General features: G+C 40.9%; 1 protein-coding gene across 2 annotated transcripts in view; it reads left to right on the top strand.

The window, feature by feature from the left end:
* CDK14 (cyclin dependent kinase 14) overlaps positions 1-22,778 on the top strand; it is a 786,329-nt gene that overhangs the window by 331,228 nt on the left and 432,323 nt on the right. For both annotated transcript variants that reach the window (XM_082258252.1, XM_082258251.1), the window contains exon 7: positions 22,082-22,144. In XM_082258252.1, coding sequence (XP_082114378.1) covers positions 22,082-22,144 — 63 coding nt within the window. The remainder of the gene's footprint in view (positions 1-22,081; positions 22,145-22,778) is intronic.

Genomic DNA, 22,778 nt, shown 5'->3' with positions numbered 1-22,778 from the left:
CTCTAATTGAAAGTCTGACCAAGCTCTTTACATTTGAGCTCTGGGAAGTATTTTGCATTACAGGCACATTTAAATGAGCTGTGTGCTGTGAAAAGCAGAGTTGCCGTAGTCAGTATAAAGCTAGTGATGCGTGCGTTCTTCCCCGGCTCTCATAGAATGATCTGCCATGGCCGGCCTGCCGTACAGACAATGTGCCCTGTCTGCTGCATGAGGTCATCCTCAGGAGCCAAAGAGCCCACTTTTTGTTTTAATTCAAAAGCAGATTTACATTGTTTAACATGATGGGAATGTGGAATGATCAGCTTATGGAGGCCCCGGGGCTCTCCATGCATTTCACATTTAGCCATGACAGCCGCAGCCAATAAGGGAGCGTTATTATACTGCTAAGTCACTTTTATTGGGGTTGGGAATGTTTCAGCACATGTTATGTTGGAATGTGGCATGCATGTTTTTCTGGGACCAGCAAATGTACTACAGTAAACCCCCCTCCATCGCTGGGGTTATGTTCCAGACCCACCTGCAATAAGTGAAAATCCGCAAAATAGAAATACCCTATTTAAATACACCATAGGCATGTTTTTTTAACTTTCACTGTACTTTTAAGCATTTTAAGGTCTTTAAACACACTTTAAAACAATAGAAACACATTTAAACACATAAAAGATACTGAGAGACAGAACAAGAGCAATGGAAAACACAAAATATTGAATTAACAATGATTTAATTACTAAAACAATAGTAGTAGGTCTTACAGAAAAAACCCAAAGTACCGAGACCTCGAAAAATGAACCGCAATATAACGAGGGTTCACTGTATTTCCGGTGCTCCATTCATATATATATATATATATATATATAAAAAAACAAAAAAAAAAAACACCAAAACTGAACTCCACAAAATCAGCTAAAGACACATCTAAAATACGTAAGTGGATGTGTGCCGTGATCTGACTTCCTGTTACAGGGTGACTACGTTCATTCTCTATAGTCCCACTGTATGTAGGAATGTGAAGAGAAAGAAGAGGCGCCTCTGAGTGCAGTTGAAGATTTAATATAAATTAAAAACAGTAGTAACTTACAATGCCGTAAGTGTTAGCAGGCATGTAGATGTGCATATCGAATCGAAAGATCCCAGGTGAAAGTCAATCCCTCCAAAACAATAAGGTGATACCACCCTTCTCCTGCGCTTAGAATCCAAGCTCCCCGACCACACTCCCCACGGGACTTACAGCTGGCGTCTTGGATGGCTAGGTCTTGGAGCCCCAAAAGGACTGGGGTAGTCCAATGGTACTAAAGGCAAAAAGAAACAAAGAAAGGGCGCACCGACCTAGCGCATTATCCTCAATAATAGGCTTTATTTATGCAACATATAAAATGGCTACTCACAAACAGGTGTAAAAATTATCATAACAGACTCAGTTGCTCCAGTGTCAGGAACTATTCCTGACACGAAAGTCAATCCCTGGTACTAGGGTGTAGCGGCGTCCTGCGGTGCGGTCTCTCACTGCCTCGTCTGTTTTCCGGCATAACAGAGGGAAGGATCTTCAAGCGAGTCTTGAGACGCGAAGGCTCCAGCGGCGCGGGTCGTGACGTCACCAGACCGCAACGCGTTTCAGAGCTTGCGCGCTGCAGGTGTTGTGGCAGCCGTGCTTCTTTTGTCAGAGCATAAAACACAATGTAGCCACCCTCTCTTGCTTGCTCCTGAGATGGACTATGGCATATGTAAAGTCGTAGGACCATTAGAACCACATTATTATTATTAAGACATTCAATGGACGCTGGAGAGGGATATAAAGAAGTTCAGGGGCTTATTAGCATATAATTCTGTTATGAGTGAAAGAGAATATGGTTTTATGTGATATTAATAAAAGTGTTTTTTTTTTTTTTGTTTTTTTTTTTTAGAGATGCAAGAGTTGCAAGTACCGATACTTTTTTTTTTAGTACTCGCTGATACCAATTACCGATACTTTCCACATCTGTTTTGTTTACAGAAATAGCAGCAACTCCAGATATGCAAGGGAAGTAAAGGGATAAGGGAAAGGGATAATTAGGGGAAACGGGTATGAACCAAAATATATATATATATATATATATATATATATATATATATATATATATATATATATATATAATTTCAAACATTTATTTAAACATAGAGGTAATACAAACAAATACATTTTTGTATTACCTGTTTACATTTTGTATTACCTGTTTAAATACATTTTTGAAATTTTTATATATTTTTTGGTTCATACCTGTTTACTTGGCACAATTAAAACCCCTTTGTCCAGATATGCTTGATTTTTTTTCCCCTAATTATCCCTTTGCTTCCCTTGCATATCTGGAGTTGCTGCTATTTCCATTTGATTGGGGATGGTGCCGTGTGATTAAATGCCGGTTCACACTAGGGCGACCTGTGAGGCGACCTGGTCGCCTCACAGGTCGCTGCAGGTCGCCTCCCATAGGGAAGCTGTGGACCCGTTCTAATAGGAGCGACACAAGTCGCTCCGACCTAAAAAAAGGGTCCGGAGCTTCTTTGGGGCGACCCGGAGGCGACCGCCATAGACTTCAATGTTATGAAGTCCGTGGCGGCCGCTCCGAGGTCGCGGCGCGCTGCTCGCACCTCGGAGGTCGCCACCCGAAGTAGCGTCGCTGCAATGTGAACCTGCGCTAAACTAGCTGACTCTTCTCCACCCAATTTCTACCTGTTTTGGTTACACTTCAGCTGTCAGCAATGGTACAAAGCATTGAAAAGTTATTTGCAAATAAAATGTATTTTTTTTTATATTGCACTTTTTTTTCAATGTGAAACTTGTAAATATATGTTAAAGGTGTAAAAATATTAATGAACAAAGCAAACCAAAAAAACAAAACTTTTAATTATTAATAGATTATAAAATAAAAGTGAACAAAAAAAAATTCAGCAGTAGAAAAATTTAATGAAGGAGAATAAGGAGTTAATTAAGGCTGATTAGAGTAAATTTAGGGTTAATAAGGGGTTAAAACAGAGGAACATGTAATAAAAAAAATAAATAAAAACAATTTTTTTTTTTTTACTTGACAGGTTGCTTTCAAGCAGTGTTCTAGCTGTGGAAAAATATATTAAAAGTCAGCAGCTACAAATACTGCGGCTACTGACTTTTTTAATATATAGACACTTACCTGTCCAGGGAGCCCGCAATGTCACGGTCAGCACCCCAGCTGCCATCTCTCGCCGCTATTCACTTTCGCCCTCACAGCCGGTTCCCTACTGCACATGCGCATTCTCATTAGCTCGGCGGCGGGGGGAAGGATAAAAGGGATGGAACTGCCGAGGAACGGCGCCGCGACGATGTCTCCCAGTTGTGGGAAAGGGTACCTGTCAAAAACAGGTACCCCCCCCCCCGCCCCCCAAAGATGCCAAATGTGGCCCCGGAGGGGGGGAGGAAGCAGATGAGCGTAAGTTTCACTTTTGGGTGGAACTCTGCTTTTAACTGACTTCACCTGCAGATCAAAGTTCATCCCTTTGATCTGTAGATGAAGGAACAAAAAGATACAAAAATAAACAACGTTTCTTTTTACCTTTCTGTTTCAGTGCCTGAGCAGTGTTGTTGATAAACATTGCCCGGCTGTTTTTTTTTTTTCTTGGACAGCTCCAATTGCCTGGTCTTCGTTTACACTTCAGTTGTCAACAGGGGAACCCCGCTGAGAACTGAATGAGTCATAGGTTGTTAGGGATGCGACGGCTCTACTCCTTAACAACTGATAAGCCTAAAGTAGCAGTTTCAGGCATCGGAGCATTTGCACAAGTACTGATACTCATGCAAATGCTTAGTATCCACACTGATATCTATACCAATATCAGTATCAGTGCAACCCTAGTTTTTATCTTCTATGTTGTGATGTGTGGTACCTTAACCCCTTCATTCCTGAAAATAAAAAAAACCTTAACGCCCAGAACCAATTTTGCAACTTTGACATGTGTTAGTAAAACTGTAATATCACAACTACTAAGGCTCCATTCACACCTGGGCATTTTTGTTTCAGGCGTTTTTTCAGGCATTTTTTCAGGCCTTTTTACGGGCGTTTTTGCAGGCGTTTTACAGGCGTTTTTTGTGCAGGCGTTTTTAGATTGACTAGAAACCAATGGAAACCGCCTGTAATCTGCCCAAAAAGAAGCTCATGTACTTTTTTGAGCGTTGGGCGTTTTGCTTCAGGCGTTAAAACGCTCAGATGTGAACAGGGGCCATTTAAATGAATGGGGTTTTACTTGTTGGGCGTTTTGGAAACGTTTTTTTTAGCGTTTTTGGAGCTGAAAACACCCAGGTGTGAATGGAGCCTTAGTGTATCCAGGTGAATTATACTTTGTTTTTTCCAAGACAAATTGGGTTTTCATTTGGCGGTAAATGGTAATGAATGTCCCCTGATTTTTTTTTTTTAATTTTCATTATCAAAGGAAAACTGGCCCTAAATAGTAAATTAATTGAACTGTATTTCTTGCCATTACCATAACTTACCACCAAAGAAAAACCCAACATAAAATCTCCTGCTGCTGATTTATTGAGGTGGTACCACATATGTGTTTATTATTTGTTGTTTGTACCCATAGTAGGGTCCAGAAATAATAGTGCGCATTTTGCTTTTTTTTTTATCCTGCCAAAAACACACTGACACTGATAATTTTAAAAATGCAGTTTAAAAAAAAAAAAAAAATGCTCATCTGGCTGTGACCATTGACCCTTACCTTAAACCCAGACCCTTTTTTTTTTTTTTAACACTTTTGTTTGTTTACACCTTCCTGACAAGAAGAGAAAGCTATAATGTGGCTTTCTTCCAATTCCGAAAAGAAAGTGACTGATCATTAAGAGAGCCAATCAGAGGCTATAACAGCGACCGGGAACTGGGAGCTCTGGGTACAAATTGTTGATATGAGACCTGGGGCTCTCAGTGGGAACCCATTCTCTGTGCGGCACGCCTCCAGCACAAACACAGGAACACATATTTGCAGCGCCCAGGTTTTAAAAGCCGACCTCCTGGGCCCCACATATTACTGTGTTATTATTGGGTTTAAAGTCCACTATTAATCCACTATGTATCTGGAATTTAAGAAATTGGAAGTGGCACCCTTTTAAAAAATAGCCTACTTCCATAAACCTCTTACCTGTGATGATGAGGATGAGCAGTAAAACCTTGGAGTGTCTTAGTAATGTCCAAACAACGAGGCAGGATGAACGGGGAGTGGGCATCTCTGGGAGTTTTTTGACCAGGCTTTGGGAGGTATGTAAAGGGCCTACACCTATAGCAAGGGCATTAATCAAAGTTGATGCAAGCAGAAGATACGCTCAACCACACAAATGAAAAATACTTGCTGAGATTTGTTGCTCAGGCTGGGGGATCCCCACTCCCCTGTTCCAAATTCTAAAGCAGAAATTAAGTCAGCAACTCAACAAATCCTCGATACTATCCTTTATTTGGCTACATCATATACAAAGAATTAATGCTGACATGTTTCGGCTATTACAGTATTACTCCTAGCATGATTAACATTAAAATTGCATTGCTTATATATTGAGATGGGGGAAATTTAGCCCCCATTGAAGCACCGCAACATTGCAAGAAAAATTGGCCATCAAACAAAGTTGTGTTTTAATAAGAACTCTACCGCAAGACAGATTAACTCTTGTAAATGTGGTAAATTGAAACTGTATATATGTAAATGATGTTTAAGGGCATTATTCATAGTTGCACAGTTTTCTTTTATCTACAGGTGCCCCTTACACAAGCAGTTTTATGGTAAAGTAGAACTATTCCTCTTTAACCAGTTCTGGACCGGAAGGATTTGCCCCCTTAATGACCAGGCCATTTGCGATTCGGCATCGCATTGATTTAACAGACAATTGCGCGGTCGTGCGATGCTGTACTGAAATAAAATTGATGTCCTTTTTTTCCCACAAATAGAGCTTTCTTTTAGTGGTATTTGATCACCTGTGCGATTTTTATTTTTTGAGCTATAAACAAAAGAATAGTGACACTTCTGAGAAAAAAAATATTTTTCATATTCTGCTATATAACATTAAAAAAAAAGGGCAAAAGTCAAAATTTTTCATCCTATTAGGCCAATTTGTATTCTGCTACATATTTTTGGTAAGAAAGAAAAAGCGTATTTTGATTTGGTCTGCGCAAAAGTTATCGCGTCTACAAACTAGGGGAAGCATTTATGACATTTTTATTTATTTATTTTTTTACTAGTAATGGCAGTGATCTGCGATTTTTTTTTTTTTTTTTTTTTTTTTTTTTTTAGTGGGACTGCGACATTGCGGCGGACAGATTGGATCCCTAACTGACATTTTTGACACATTACTTGACATTACTACAGTAATCAGTGCTAAAAATATGCTCTATTACTGTCATAATGACATTGGCAGGGAAGGGGTTAAGAAGGTGATCGAAGGGTTAAGTGTGAGCCTAGGGAGTGTTTTCTAATTGTATAGGGGATGGTCTTGTGAAATGACCATAGAGATCTGTGTTCCTATATAGAAGGATCACAGGCGCTCTATGATCATTTCAGAGAGAAGAACGGTCGGCTGTGTTTACAACAGCTGACAGTCCTGCTCTTTCAGGGGGGAGTGATCGCGAGTGCTTGGCGGCAATCGCGGCCGCTAGCCCCGTTAATCTGCATCCCTGCTGCCTAGTGGGGGTGGGAGCACGCTGCCACTGGTGCGCGCTTGGCCCCCCAGCACCACTCCCGCCAACCGATGTACCCATACCTCGATTTGTGCAGCCGAGCCAGCCTGCCGCGGTGTATATGTGTGTTTGTGTATATGAATGTGTATATGTGTGTATATATATATATATAGTTAATAGGTAAGATTGTACAGTTATTTCTATATTCAGCTTATAGCATAAGCCGAGCAATGACTGGTTCTCTTTAAAGTGGAAGTAAACCTTCCTATTGTTTTCAGCCAAGGAAGCTGCCAACTTGGCCTCTGTTTGATCTTCATCTGCCATGGTGCTGCACATGTGATCAGTTCTGACACCAGCCATTGGATGGTTTGACAGTTTGGTTGAGAGAACATCTAATGTGACAGTTATATTTCCAGGACATGCCGGAAATGTAACTTTTTTTCTAAACTGTTAAATCAATGGGTTTACTGCTGCTTTAAGGGAAGCTAAAAGTAGCATTTTTGCTGGATCCAAGAAAGATTTTGTCTTGGTTTCATAATAATCTTTTACGCTAAGCTTGCTTGTTCTTTTTGAGCACTGCAACAACTGTTAATCTGTATATTAAATCAACTTGTACATGAACCCCTGAAAGTCTCGTCATAAACCCGTCTCTGTGTATTCAACTGAAAAACTTTAGGAGGTTGCCGTGTGTTTAAACCAATGATCATTGCCTTGCATCTAGAGATGACATCTAATGACCATCTAACAATTGCAAAAACAGCAGATGCAGAACCGTGAGCACAACGGCTAATTTAAGACCTTAATATCCTAAACCTACCTTGGAACACGCAAATTTTGTGTCTCTAATGAATTTTTTTTCCTCCTCTCACGCTGTATAAGCATTTTCACTATGGAACGCTGTATACATTGGCTTAATAATGATGTTCATTATAGAAAAAGCTGTGTAATGTCTGGGTATCTAGTAGATTTTTTTTTTCTGTGTTTCATGAAAAAAAAAAAAACGTAGAGTGCACTTCACGTGAACCCTATAAATTATTTTGCCTTGTCAGTTCCAGTCTGTTTGAATTGTGGGACTTTTTTTTTTCCACCACCTCAGCTTCTTAATTATAATATTTTTTAATGTGAACCGTGTTCTGCCAAAAGGCTTCCAGTTTGATACAATCCTTGCCTCGGGCTAACGTGGCGAAGGGGACAAATCCTGTTTTAATGACATTTTTAAATTAAAAGCTTGCTTTGGTTTTTCAAAAAGGTGTCTCCGATTAGCAGGATTTACATAACCAGGTCAAGTCCGTCATGTTATTGGGTAAATATTTAAATGACTGGCTTAGATCAAAAATCAGTTTATTTAAATAGAAAATCATGTCTTTTTCTATCCTCTAAATATCTATTCTAGGGCGCTTTTTTTCCCCCCACTTTGATGTGCTTGTTAAAGTGACCCTTTCACTTATAAAATAAGGCCAGCCTGTTAAAAAAAAAAAAAAAAAAAAAAAAAAAAGCTCATTCATTTTTAATGTTAATCTATATAGGATACTAAGGACCTCTCTTCTCGCCTGGTGCCCTGCCCTTTTGGCCACCAATTCCTTAGCTTCTGTTTTGAACCTTTCAGGTAGGTGGAATATCTGCTGCTTGCAGTGATTCTTTCCTCCCCCTGTTACGCCACTACAGAACATACTAGCTGGTTTGAGGCTTCACTGTGCATGGTAGGGAAATGGGTATTCCACCCATCTGTAAGGTTCAAATACCTGCAGTGGCTGGGGAGCAGTGAAGCAACAAGACAGGTCATCAGAATGGTAGGTACAGATACACTTCTTTTTATAGGGTTAGCCTTCTTTTATATAGTAAGTGACCCTGTAGTGACAGTCGCTTTAAAGAACTCCAGTTTCAGCCAGAAGCTGAATATATTCAAATTATTAATATGTACAAAATAGGTTTGTTGCTGCTTAGCTGTGTCCTAGTCCTGAACATGTAAAGAGTTCCCCGGGCAAATCCATGAACCTCAAGTAATTGTTGCGAGGAGGTAAAGCAGTACTAAACCCATTGATTTATTGGTTTTCCAAAATGTGTTAATTTAAGGCATGCCGTAAATGATAACGGTCACGGTTGTTTATGCTCTCCGGTCAAGCCTCAAATGGCTGGAATCATCACTGATCACATATGCAGGACCATGGCAAATTCAGACCAAACAGAAGCTGGCATCTTTGTGTGTGTTCCCGCTAAGGTCCTCAAAAGGTGTGCCACATCCCTTGACTGTAAATAGACAATTTGGGTTCCCCTGGGGGTGGGACTTTGTAGGCACAATGTAGTAGTACTATCAAAAAATTAAGTTTAAAATGTATTTATTTATTACATAGATACAAATCACAAAACACAATAATAATGTCTAAATAAAAACACTTTGGCAAGCAATAAGTAACATGTGCAAGGTTAATGAACTCAACCATCCAATCCAGATAAAGTACCCAACGCGTTTCGAGGTTTGTCACCTCTTCATCAGGGATAACTCTGGAGTATTGTTATGGTTGGTTGCACATCAGGTTAACAGAAAGCTTGCTGCATTAAAAACAGGGAAAGAGTTGAACCCAACCGGTTCTGTATATTCATGAAGTAGGGTCTATATAGATGTTAATGTCCCAGATATAAGGGGGGCTGGTGAGAAAGAGTTGAACCCACTGCCGGGAGAAGGAGCACACATGTCACCTCGACTCCATGTTGTCTACCCAGCATCTAGCTCTGGCATGATTTGATCTCATTCGCTTTGCTAAGCACCTTTGGACTCCAGTTGTTCCGAGTGCACCGTGGATGCATTTCTCACCAGCCCCCCCCCCCCTTATATCTGGGCCTCACAACTACACTAAAAAAAAGAAAACCAAAATTGCTGAAAAAAAATCGGCCCTTTAAACCGGTTGCTAGGCAACAACGTTTCATGTCGCTTTGGTCCTCCAAGACCATAGAGTCCAGTGGGGGCCATCTTGCCCTTACTCGACTTCCTGTCTCAGAGGATCCGGGACCGGATCGTTTTCCCCACTGCCGGCGGGTCCGGTTATCGGGGAAAATGGCCAGGACGCGGCGGGAGGGGGCACCTCCTTTGCCACACCGTAAGGGGCGAATCTGCCTCTGGAACCACCCTTATCTGAAAGCCGACCGCCCACCATTTAAAAAAAATACTGGGGTTATGGCAGCTATCTATCTATTTAGCATCAAACGAGCGACGTATATAGTCGTTGGGCGGTCGGTAAGTGACTCATTTTAGAATGGGGTTCCCTAAGACCTGAATATTATATAAAGGGTTCCTTCAGGAAAAATAGGTTGAGAGAGGCTGATCTCGCATCCTAAAGTACATCTGAACCCCATCAGAATAGCATTTAGTTTGCTACTTACAGACTTCCCCTATTCAGTTCAGAATTCTCATTTTAAATTTTTTTTTCAAGGACAACTCCACTTTTGTGGGAAAAAAAGCGCAAAAAATAAAATGCCATATTCATTGCTACACAAACCATATTGTAATTTAACATACATAATATTACCAAAAGTATTGGGACGCCTGCCTTTACACGCACATGAACTTTAATGGAATCCCACTTTTAGTCCGTAGAGTTCAGTATTAAGTTGGCCAACCCTTTCCAGCTATAACAGCTTCAACTCTTCTGGGAAGGCTGTCGACAAGGTTTAGGAGTGTGTCTATGGGAATGTTTGACCATTCTTCTAGAAGCGGATTTGTGAGGTCAGGCACTGATGAGGATGAGAAGGCCTGGCTCACAGTCTCCTCTCTAATTCATTCCAAAAGGTGTTCTATTGGGTTGAGGTCAAGACTCTGTGCAGGCCAGTCAAGTTCCTTCTCCGCAACTTGCTCATCCATGTTTTTATGGACCTTGCTTTGTGCAGTGGACCAAATTATTTGGTGGAGTGGGTATTGTGGTGTCAGTGGTTTAAGCTGTTATAGCTGAAAAGGGTGGGCCAACTCAATATTGAACCCTCTGGACTAAGACTGGGATGCCATTAAAGTTCATGTGTCTGCAAATGCAGACATCCCAATACTTTTGGTAATATCGTGTAGATAAAAAGTGACCTTTCCATTTCGAACGGTAGGCATTTACATTTTCTGTGAAAGAAGTAAAACAATATGCACCCCAAAATGTAATTTCCTGCTTGATTGGCTCAGTGATTTTCCCAGAAGTCTGCACTAAGTTGCAAGTCAATTTTAGGCATCCTCTGCAATAGGAATTTCAGTTTTGTTGAGATACCCCCAAGGGTTAAATACTTCTAAAGGGATGCAGGCACTGCAGCTTTTCTCAAAAAAGTGTACAGTGCTCCAGCTGGACCCCCCTCCCATTCAGAATCAATCTGCAAAAGACATGGTGAAACAAACAGTTTTTTTTTTAGAGCAGAAACAGGTAGAAATCTGCAACAGTTTCTTAAAATCCTTGAAATTCTTGTACATTGATCACCAACAAAAGTGGACTTTTTACGTTTTAACACCATTTTGTTATTACAATTGAAGAAAATGTAATTTTCACCTAAAGTATCAGTTTTTTGGAGAATCTGCCTTGTCTTTGCATCTGTTCACCTCTGCTCGGTGTCACGCAGCCACCGTTGGAATGTTGCAAATTTCTCCTTTAATTTTGCTTTGTGAAGTGGTGAAAGCTCTTCATTCTCAGCTCCAGATTACAGCGCTTTCATCCTTCGTGCCGAGCAGGAAATTGCTCCCCTCACCAAAAGCCTTAGTCATGAGTCCAATTCCCTGTTGGGCCAGACCTTCGTGCTTCATCCCATTTTCACATTTCCCCCCCCGAGCTTGAATTTCAATAATGCTCAAATCCTAGAATGTATAAGCAAATGAAGACATTTTTCAGATGTGTGTAAATAATATAACTAATATAAGAAAAAGTCATTTGGAAATGGAAATATAATGCTAAGGTATTAATACTGTGTAGTCACATATGTACGGCCAATAGATATCTGTATTACATAGATGGAGATATTGTATTGTGCTAGGATTTCAGAAGGTCCGTTAATACAATTTAACACCAATTTCTAAATACAGTCACTAAAAACTCAAAAAAAAGCTTTAATATGTTAATGTGATTTCAAAAGTAATTTTTAATATTTTTAAAGCAGTGGTAAACTCAGTAGTCCCCATTACTGGTAAACACAAATCCGCACTGCAATTCATATTACAATCTAACCAGATACAGTGCCTTGAAAAAGTTTTCATACCCCTTGACATTTTCTACATTTTGTCATGTTACAACCAAAAACGCATGTCAATGCATTTTATTGGGACCAACACAAAGTGGCACATAATTGTGAAGTGGAAGGAAAATGATAAATGGTTTTCAAAATGTTTTACAAATATCTGAAAAGTGTGGCATGGATTTGTATTTAGCCCCCTTTACTCTGATACCCCTAACTAAACTCTAGTGCAGGGGTCTTCAAACTATGGCCCTCCAGTTGTTCAGGAACTACAATTCCCATCATGCCTAGTCATGTCTGTGATTGTCAGAGTTTTACAATGCCTCATGGGATGTGTAGTTCTGCAACAGCTGGAGGGCCGTAGTTTGAGGACCCCTGCTCTAGTGGAACCAATTGTCTTCAGAAGTCACCAAATTGGTAAATAGAGGCTACCTGTGTGTAATTTAATCTCAGTATAAATACAGCTGTTCTGTAAAGCCCAAAAAACAGTATCTCTCCTGCGTTCGAGTGGTGTGCAGAAAGGTAAATGATCTAGGTGTTTTTTTAGGCACAAATGAAGTGGTCTTGCTGCCCTCCTCAGGACCAAGGGTATCCAAAAAACACTACAAGAAAACAACAAGAGAAGGGCACACCAACCTTGTGCATTACCACTAAAAATGTTTATTAAAATCAAAGAAGATAGCGTACAATATACTCACAAACATAGGATATGTACAAGCGTGTAGGAAATAGGGACTACTCGCTTCTAGGACACTTCTCTACTGCTGGATAGCGTAATGGTGTCCTCACAACCTTACAAGGTTGAGTATATTGTACGCTACCTTCTTTGATTTTGATAAACTTTTTTAGTAGTAATCCACAAGGTCGGTGCGCCCTTCTCTTGTTGTTTTCTTGTTCTGTAAAGACCTCAGAGGTTTGTTGGAGAACCTTAGTGAACAAACCGTATCATGAAGGCCAAATAACCCACCAGACAGGTCAGGGATAAAGTTTAAAGCAGGGTTAATTATAAAAAGAATATCCCAAGCTTTGAACATCTCACATAGCACTGTTCAATCCATCATTCGAAAATGGAAAGATTATGGTACAACTGCAAACCTACCAAGACATGGCCGTCCACCTAAACTGACAGTCCGGGCAAGGAGAGCATTAATCCGAGAAGCAGGCAAGAGGCCCATTGTAACTCTGGAGGAGCTGCAGAGATCCACAGCTCAGGTGGGAGAATCTGTCCACAGGACAACTATTAGTTGTGCACTCCACAAATTTTGCCTTTATGGAAGAGTAGCAAGATGAAAGCCATAAGAAGTCCCGTTTGCAGTTTGGGAGAAGCCATATGGGGACACAGCAAACGTGGAAGAAGGTGCTCTGGTCAGATGAGACAAAAATTTAACTTTTTGGCCAAAAAGCAAAATTTTATGTGTGGCGGAAAACGACCCTGAACACACCATCCCCATCGTGAAACATGGTGGTGGCAGCATCATGTTGTGGGGATGCTTTTCTTCAGCAGGGATAGGGAAGCTGGTCAGAGTTGATGGGAAGATGGATGGAGCCAAATACAGTGCAATCTTAGATGAAAACCTGTTAGAGTCTGCAAAAGACTTGAGACTGACTGGGGAGGAGGTTCACCTTTCAGCAGGACAACGACCCTAAACATACAGCCAGAGCTACAATGGAATGGTTTGGATCAAAGCATATTCATGTGTTAGAATGGCCCAGTCAAAGTCCAGACATTAATCCAATTGAGACTCTGGGGCAAGAATTGAAAATTGCTGTTCACAGATGCTCTCCATCCAATCTGACAGAGCCTAAGCTATTTTGCAAAGAATATTGGGCAAAAATGTCACTTTCTCTAGATGTGTGAAGCTGGTAGAGACATCCCCAAAAAGACTTGCAGCTGTAAATGCAGTGAAAGGGGGTTCTACAAAGTATTGACTCAAAGGAGGCTGAATACAAACGCATGCCACACTTTTCACATATTAAAATTTTTGAAAACCATTTATAATTTTCCTTCTACTTCACAATTACTTGCCACTTTGTGTTGGTCTATCACATAAAATCCCAATAAAATTCATTACCATTTTTGGTTGTAACATGACCAAATGTTAAAAATCAGAGGCATAACTAGAACCTTCAGGGCCCCGATGCAAGAAACCATGAAGGGCCCCTCGGACCCCTGGCCAGGGCCCTTCCCTTCAAGCCTGGGGCTCTTCACTCTCGTTGCGGGGCCCTTTATTACGGTCCCATAGCAGGACCCTTTCCCAAGTTCTGCAGTGGGCCCCCTTCCTGCCATCTTGGGGCCTCCCCACAGTGGTGGAATGCCAGGGCCCTGTCGCAAGTGTGACCTTTGCGATCCTGGAAGTTCACCCACTGGTGTCAGTAGTTTTTATTTTTTGGTATTTTAATTGTATTATTTTTTTTTTTACAATGTCATTGACTATGACTCTGTCCATTCAGAAAAGGAAGGAAGGGGGGGGGGAGGGGAACCAGGCGAGCACACAGGGGACCAGAGACAGCAGAACACAGGTGAACTGGATAGGAGGAGTGGCGGCGGCAGCATACAGAGGAACCAATCTCCTCCATTATCCTCCTGCAGCTACAGGAGGACACTGATTTCTCTACATGCTGCCCCCCCACCCCTCCTATACAGGTGTACAGAGGAGCCGCACAGGCCCCCTGGAGCATAGGGCCCGGTTGCAATTGCAACTCCTGCAACCCCTGTAGTTACGCCCCTGTTAAAAAATTTTAAGGGGTATGAATGCTTTTTCAAGGCACTGTATGTTACAGCATCATTGGAGTGTCCTTACATTTATTGCATCTGATGTTTTATTTTTTCTGATGATGCTGAAGCCAGTGCCATCTTTAGGGGAGCCTCCTGATGATGTTCCCCAAACTTCCTCCACCTTTCTATCACATTATCATGGCAATAATGCAAATGCTGGGTAGGATACAGCCAAGTCTAGTCACTTAGGGTTTCAGATAGAGAAGATCCTAGGTGATCTCAGGGACTGAGCTGCAATGCCAGGGAGTAAGAATCACGTGAGAACGCATATCGCTGTACCCATTCGTGGCACAGTCGGTGTGCCATCAATGCAACTAAACTGTGTGTGAATGACGTAATCACACCGAGATAAATGGCACATTTATTTTTTATTTATTACAGGTACTTGTATAGCGACGTCCATTTACGCAGGGTTTTACATATATTGTACGTTCACATCAGTCCCTGCCCTCAAGGAACCGACAAAAGGTCCCTATCTCCCATTCATACACTAGGGCCAATTTAGACAGGATCCAAATAACCTACCAGCATGTCTTTGGAGTGTAAGAGGAAACCAGTGTATCCGGAGGAAACCCACTCAGACACACGGAGAACATGCAATCTCCAGGCAGGTAGTGCCGTGGTTGGGATTCGAACCTTTGAAAAACATTTAAAGGAAACTACATGTAAGTTTTATATTAACCACTAGCCACCCAGCCTATAGCAAAATGACAGCCAGACGGTGGCTCTCCAATCCTGACTGAGCATCATATGACGTCCTGTCAGGATGGGCCAATCACTGGGCCACGCATCGCCACAATCTGTCACCGGCTGCGTCCACAGGACATGGCTAATGATCGATCAGAGTACCGGCTCACTGCGGTATCATTTGACCGCCATGAACTATCACAGCAGGTCACATTATAGTTGTACACAATGGATGGCTTCCTTTCAAGCTATTCAATGTGTACAAATGTGTGGTTAGCTGTGATTGGTCGATTTGATCACATGATTCAGACAGGGCCAATCACAGCCCATCTGCACCATGGGATTAGCTTTGACCAATCAAAGCTAATTACAACAAAACAGACTGAATGAATCAGTTTCATTCAGTAAAATGCTTGCTTATAGCATTGTAATACATTGCTATATTAGCAAACATAAAGTGTGAAAAAAAATCCCCAGAGAAGTACAATGTTACTATAGTAACATATTGCTCTAGTCACAGTGTGTTAAAAAAAATAAAAAATCGTAAAAAAAAGAAAAAAAATGTGAAAAAAAAAAAATTAAAACTTTTTTTTTTCGTACTGTCCCCAGTCAGTGTCCCTGATTAACGCCACACCAGTTATATGATGACACTGTACTGCACTGGTAACCGTATATAAAAAAAAAAAAAAAACCCCAAAAAATGTGAAACTTTTTTTTTTTTTTTTTTCTTAATTTCTTCATTTTCCAAACAATTATGACAAAAAATTACAACTTCAAAAAACCCACAATGCCTCTTACTAAATACCTTGGACAGCCTATTTTCCTATGCCTAAGGAGAACAAAATGATGAAACGCTGAGAGCGAAGCTTGGATTAATTCTCTGAATAAAGAAAATAAAGCTTCCTTTTAGAGTGGATGGAAAGGTGTAATATTAATCTTGTACAGGCGAATGGTCAGAGAAAATATGGTGGCCCTCCTGCACACTGAGTTTGATGAGCTTCTCTACTTGGGACAGAAATATTTATCAACAAAATCCCTCAAGAAATCTATGAAGATAAATGAATTCTACTTTTTTTAGACGGTTGGAACATTGTATGAATTTTGTCTCAGAGACTGTTGGCTGGACAGTCTGAGGTGGGGTGGGATCACTGGGATCCCTGAACAATCAAATCATTGTCTGGTTAAGCAGTGACCTGAGTCACCTAGGCTTGTCTAGGTGACTAGTTCCTAATTGGCTTCCTGATAATTAGATCACTGGTAGCTGTTGGCTGTTCCGTAGATGCGCTAATGATATTGTTTACTATTTGCATTGTTTTAGGATAATGTGATCAAGCTCTTACCTGATTTTGTGTAGTATTCTGTGTGAATTTACAATAAAGTTAGTTCCAGTTTGCACCTAAGCTAGTGTTGTCCAGTTCTTGGGTGCAATATTCAGCTATATAGTCAGAGTTTACTTTAAAAAAATGCATTGAAATGATAGTGCATAAATAAATATCTGAAAACAGTGTAAAAATCATCTATATATATATAATACATTTACCTGAGTCCATTCTTTATATATATATATATATATATATATATATATATATATATATATATATACAGTCCATCAATAAATGTTTCAATGTCCGTGAAAAAAAGTGCAGTCCCATACACCAGAAACTCTTCAGTAATTGCCTCTGATCACCACAGTGCCCTTCACCTATGGGTGTCTTCACACCTGCTTGAATGGACCTCGCTAATTAAAGGAGGTCTTTATGCGCTTTACGGTGTTATAAGTGGCACCGCTCCCACTGGCTGTACACTCCAAACCCGTGGCTCTCAGCAGCTCTCAGGGTGGTGTCAATAATATAGGAGGCAAGAGGAAAGAACCATAGTTCAAATCGCTAATAAAGTTTTTATTTCCATATAAAAATCCACTCACCTTTCAGAAGAAAAAAACAAGCATTTCACAATACAATCCTCTGCATACACATCTCCACCCAGTCCAAGCGTGATTACGTCACTGCCCAACTCGTAACGCCCAAATGGGCTTTCTCAAAGGTTCAGGCTGGGTGCCAGGTGGTCTGTCGCAGAATGTAACAGATTGAATTGGAAAACTCAAAATACCAAACTGGGCACCATCATAGCCTTGGCTGAACTGGTCTCTGCTGGAGACGGAATAATCATGCCGAATTCTACCTGTAGCTTGGATATTACCTTTGAGTGCATTGACCTCATCAAGAAAACCTTCCATGCCAGAGGCTGAGATTGCTAACCTTTAGCTGTAGATTTCCATTCGTGTTCCAGGTCAGTAACTAAGAAAGTCTTCAATTTGAAGGAACAGCATGATGGGAAGACATATCATTTCATTAGAAGTCAGCAATGAAAGCCTTCAAAAGTCCCAGTTGCCCAGGGTAGTATTCCAGAAACATGCCTCATCCACATACAGAGTGTGTGAAGAGGTCCATGATCTATCTCACTGCTTCTGTCTTGTACTGTATTGCTCTGCAATAAGATTGATGTGGGAAGGTAAATTATACTTTTTATTGGCTAACAAGTTATTAAAAATCTTATTGGGTAAGAATGTTCTGTCCTATTATAAAGCTTGACAAAGAAGCCTAATTAAGTGTTTTGTGATTGATATGAGCTAGAGACTGCACTGGACTGATTTATTCTTAGTCAATACTAGGTGGTTCCGTGGATGGGTGGTGGTGTTTTACTTACTTTGGAGGTATAGGCTGCCACCTTACCGGTACAACTGTGATGTTGCTATAGTGGGAAAAAGATTTGGACAGGGAGAAAGGAGCAGTGTCCACAGTGATGCCACACTTGATGGAAGAACTAAAATCTTTTATAGAAAATAACGAGTGTACAAATCGATCTAGCGAAGTACGGGGGATAAGCCTAACCCTTCAGAGAAGAATGGGCTCCCTGGTGGTAAGTGAGTCTCTTGTGAAAACAAATGTTTTTCTTCTCTCACAGGAGAGCCAGGTACTACCGCAGAGCCAATCCTTCTCCGTCTACACATGCCTGAAGAAGGGGGAGGCTTATCCTCTGAAATGTGTTGGCTCAATTTGTACTCTTTATATTCAACAAAAGATTGTAATCCTTCCATAAACTGTGGCATCACTCTCAACACTGGGTGCTCCTCTCTCCCTATCCAAATTAATTGTTTTGGAATCTTGCATTTTTAAAAAAGTAAAACCCAACTCCGGGCAAAAAAAACCCAAATCCCTTTGCAAAAAAACACTGTGGTCAGTTTATGTGCCTCCGTCATCTGCAGCCCTCCTGTCCTCTTCTGTCCTCTCTCCCCCCTCCCCTCTCTGCCTGTCTGCTCTGTGTCAAGTGCCTGCCCCCTCCCCTCCTGCTGCTGAAAGTAATTTTAATATCATATATAATCATGTGTGTTTCCTTATGATAGGTGCTCCTGTCTCTGTGTTTATAAAAAATATGCTGGCTATAGCTGATTTCAGAGTGCTCCCGTGACCGGCTGGCTCTCTCATCCCACATGACTTCAGCGAGGGAATCTCGGCCCCCCACACGCTGCAACTGTCAGACAGGGAGAGGAGAGAGCCGGCCGGTCACGTGAACGCTGAGTGGCGCTATGAAAATCAGGTATAGCCGACGCTTTCATTATAAAACACAGAGACAGGAGCACCTATCATTAGGAAACACACAGGATTATTTGAAGTTAGCAGAGTGGGTTAACAACTACTTTAAGGGTTGGGGATGGAGAAACTGCATTACACTGATCTTCCCAATCAATGGCTGTGCAGACACAAATCTTGGCCATTGGAGGAAAAGCAGGCTGTGCTAGCATGGTCAGCTTGCAATAGGAAAGCAGAGGGACTGGCATGGACACAAGGTAGTTCACACTAAGGAAGCGGAAGAAAGAACAGGATACTTTTTACAACAGTACAACAGGCACATATCAGGAATATGACATGTTGGGGTAACATTCTTTAAGGATGGGAATACAGAATATTCCAAATACATGGCATAAAGGAGTGTCTGCCATCAGCACTGAATTTGGATAAGAATTAGGATAACTGTTCAGCTTGGCACTTCTGTTGTACAGGGAGAGAATACAAGTAATTAATTTGAAATAACGTTATTCCTGAAAGAAAAAAAAAAACATAATTATTATAACAATTTAAAGTGGTTGTAAAGGCTCAAGGTTTTTTACCGTCATGCACCCCTAATACTTACCTGAGCCCTATCTTGAACCAGTGTTGTGCACGAGAGCTGCGGCTCACCAGAATCCCTGTGTCCTCATTAGCTGAAACAGCAGTAGGAGCCACTGGTCCCCACTACTGTCAATCACAGCCAGTGATCTAATGAGGAGAGAGTGGGGTTGTGGCCGAGCAACACTCTGTGTCTGAATGGACAGACAGAGCAGCTGCTTAGGAGCCCCCCATAGCAAGCTGCTTGCTATGGGGGCACTCGGCAGGAAGGAGGGCAAGGAACACTGGCAGGGGACCCCAGAAAAGGAGGATCGGGGCTGCTCTGTGCAAAACCACTGCACAGACCAGGTAAGTATAACATGTTTGTTATTAACCACTTCTGGACCGAAATGATTTGTTCCCTTAATGACCATGCCATTTTGTGCGATTTGGCACTGCGTTAATTTAACTGGAAATTGCGAGGTCGTGCAATACTGTACCCAAATAAATTTGATGTCCTTTTTTTCCCACAAATAGAGCTTTCTTTTGGTCTTATTTGATCAGCTGTGCGATTTTTTTTTTTTTTTTTTTTTTTTTTGTGCTATAACTGAAAAAATAGCGACAATACTGAAAAAAAAACAATATTTTTTTACATTCTGCTATTAATACCCTCCCCCCCCCCCCAAAAAAAGGAAAAAATCTAAAATTTTCATCCTTTTAGGCTAATTTGTATTCTGCTACATACTTTTAGTAAAAAAAACCCCACAATAAACGTATTTTGATTGGTTTGTGCGAATGTTATTAAGTCTACAAACTAGGGGAAAGAGTTGTCATTTTTATTTATTTATTTTATACTAGTAATGGTGGTGATCTGCTATTTTTAGCAGGACTGGGACATTGCGGCGGACAGATCGGACCCCCTAACTGACATTTTTGACACTTGTTACTACAATAATCAGTGCTAAAAATATGCACGTTTACTGTAATAATGACACTGGCAGGGAAGGGGTTAACCTAGGGGTGATCAAAGGGTTAAATGTGAGCCTAGGGGAGTGTTTTCTAACTGTGGGGGAACGGGCTTGTGAAATTACCATAGAGACACTGTGATCCTATATAGGATCACAGGCACTCTGTGATCATTTCAGAGAGAAGAACAGCTGGCTGTGTCCTCCCTCAGGGAGCGATCGCGGGTGCCCAGCAGCAATCAGTGGCGCCGATCCCATGCATCAGCATCTCTGCTGCCTAGTGGGGACAGGCGCGCGCTACCATCGGTGTGCGTTTGTCCCCAGGACTGCTCCCGCAAGCCAACGTACCCCTATGTTGGTTCGCGCAGCCAAGCCAGCCTGCCGCAGTAAATCTGCGGCGGGCGCTCGGCAAGCGGTTAAAAAACAAAAAAAAATCAGCCTTTAAAACATACCTTCCAACTTTCTGAGATGAGAACAAGGGACACCTATTAGCAAAAGTATAAAGGCATAAAACACCCCCCCTGCCACGCCCCTTAAAGGAGAATTCTACAAAAAAAGATTAGTTAAACCCAGCATTATTATTTTTATTTTTATTTTTTACCACTCCTTTTCCTTAAACCGGCTTTTGAATTTTACAAATGTAGCAATTTAGAAATTGGATGAAAGGTTTAGCACTGGGAAACACTTTTTGAAAGCTAAAAAATGCATTTTATATAGAAATATATAGATCAGACCAAAATGAGGAGGAAAGAGGGACAGAGGGACTTTGTTCGAAATCAGGGACAGCCCCTCGAAATCAGGGACAGCCAGAGATGTATAGTAACTAAGTAGAACTACTTCACTACTGTACTTAAGTACCGAAAAGGCGGTACCTGTACTTTCCTGGAGTAGAATTTTTTTCTCCTACTTCCACTTTTACTTCACTACATTTTTTCGATGATTTCAATACTTCTACTCCGATATATTTTTTTGTGCTGCATAGTTACTCGTTACTATTATAAAAATTACCACTGCCAGAACAGTAGATGGCAGGTTTCATGAAGCTCAAAACATGTGTATTATCAGCGCATACGAAAATAAAAGCTACTGTATGTATAAATAAAAGCTGCATTTGAAATAATAAAAAACAATATGATGTTCAAACTTTTGACTTCTTTCTTTAATAACTACATAACACAGTACTTGTACTTTTACTTTCAGTACTTTAGTAGCAAAATTTAAAAAAACACTACTTGCAATACTTAAGTACAAAAAATGTTGAATACTTTAGTACTTCTACTCAAGTCACTTTTTAATCGAGCACTTCCACTTCTACTCAAGTCACTTTTTGATCGAGCACTTGTACTTTTACTCAAGTATGGGTTTTAAGTACTTTATACAACTCTGGGGACAGCCCCTCAAAATCAGGGACAGTCCCTCGAAATCAGGGACAGTTGGGAGCTATGTTTGAAATACTTTAGGGGAAGATACAGAATAATACAAGTAACAATTGGTTATCTAGTGACTACACACTACAAACCTGGCTCTGCTATGTAAAGATACACACGAATAAACATTTTTCCATGCTTGTTGAAATGCGTTGTTTTATGTAAGTTTGCTTTTTTGTGTCTGAGCTACATAAAGAATAATTCTGTGTTGGTTTTGCTTGTATTGCAGCACACAGATTTATGTCAGTACATGGATAAACACCCTGGAGGGCTGCATCCTGAAAATGTGAAGGTAAGATGGCCAGTGAGCTGGAGATTCAATTTTATACCCTGCTGATATCAATTTAAAGTCAACCCAAAGAGAATCTGCGCTAACAGTCTTTTGAGATTGATAGATAAAGAATAAAAAAAAAAAAAGGCTGACAGCTTTCCTTGCAGGGAAACATGCTGTCTCTGATTCCCTCCAGTACTGCTCACATGATCAGAAGCCTTGGCCTTTTAGTTATGAGATCTCTTTTTGAAGAAGAGGATCATCATTCAGGTCCAGCAGAGTAGATTTGACCAAAGGTCTGAGTGTTTAGTCATATGACCACACTGGAGGGAACGGGGAGCAGGATTTTCTCCGGGAAAGGTGCATTTTTCTGCCCTTTTTTTTTTTTTAATGTTTAGTTATCCATCTCAGCAAGACAGAAAATATACATTTAAAGTAAACCTGCTATGCCAGCTTTCAATTTCTTTTGAAATTGTTTGTTAGCTGGCTATTGTTATGTTGATGGACTGCCTTAAACATGTTCAGAGTCAGAGATTAGGCAGTATAGTAAGTAATGGCCTGGATAAAGTGGAACTAGGAGGAGGATCAGCATGACTGGGGCGTGCAGAAGAGGCGGAGGGTTAGTGGGTTAATATTTTGAAATCGGTAGCAAGCT

This window comes from Pelophylax lessonae, assembly GCF_965119305.1.
Source record: "Pelophylax lessonae genome assembly, chromosome: 5".
NCBI classification, from domain to species: Eukaryota; Metazoa; Chordata; class Amphibia; order Anura; family Ranidae; genus Pelophylax; species Pelophylax lessonae.
This window is presented reverse-complemented; position numbering and strand designations above follow the sequence as displayed.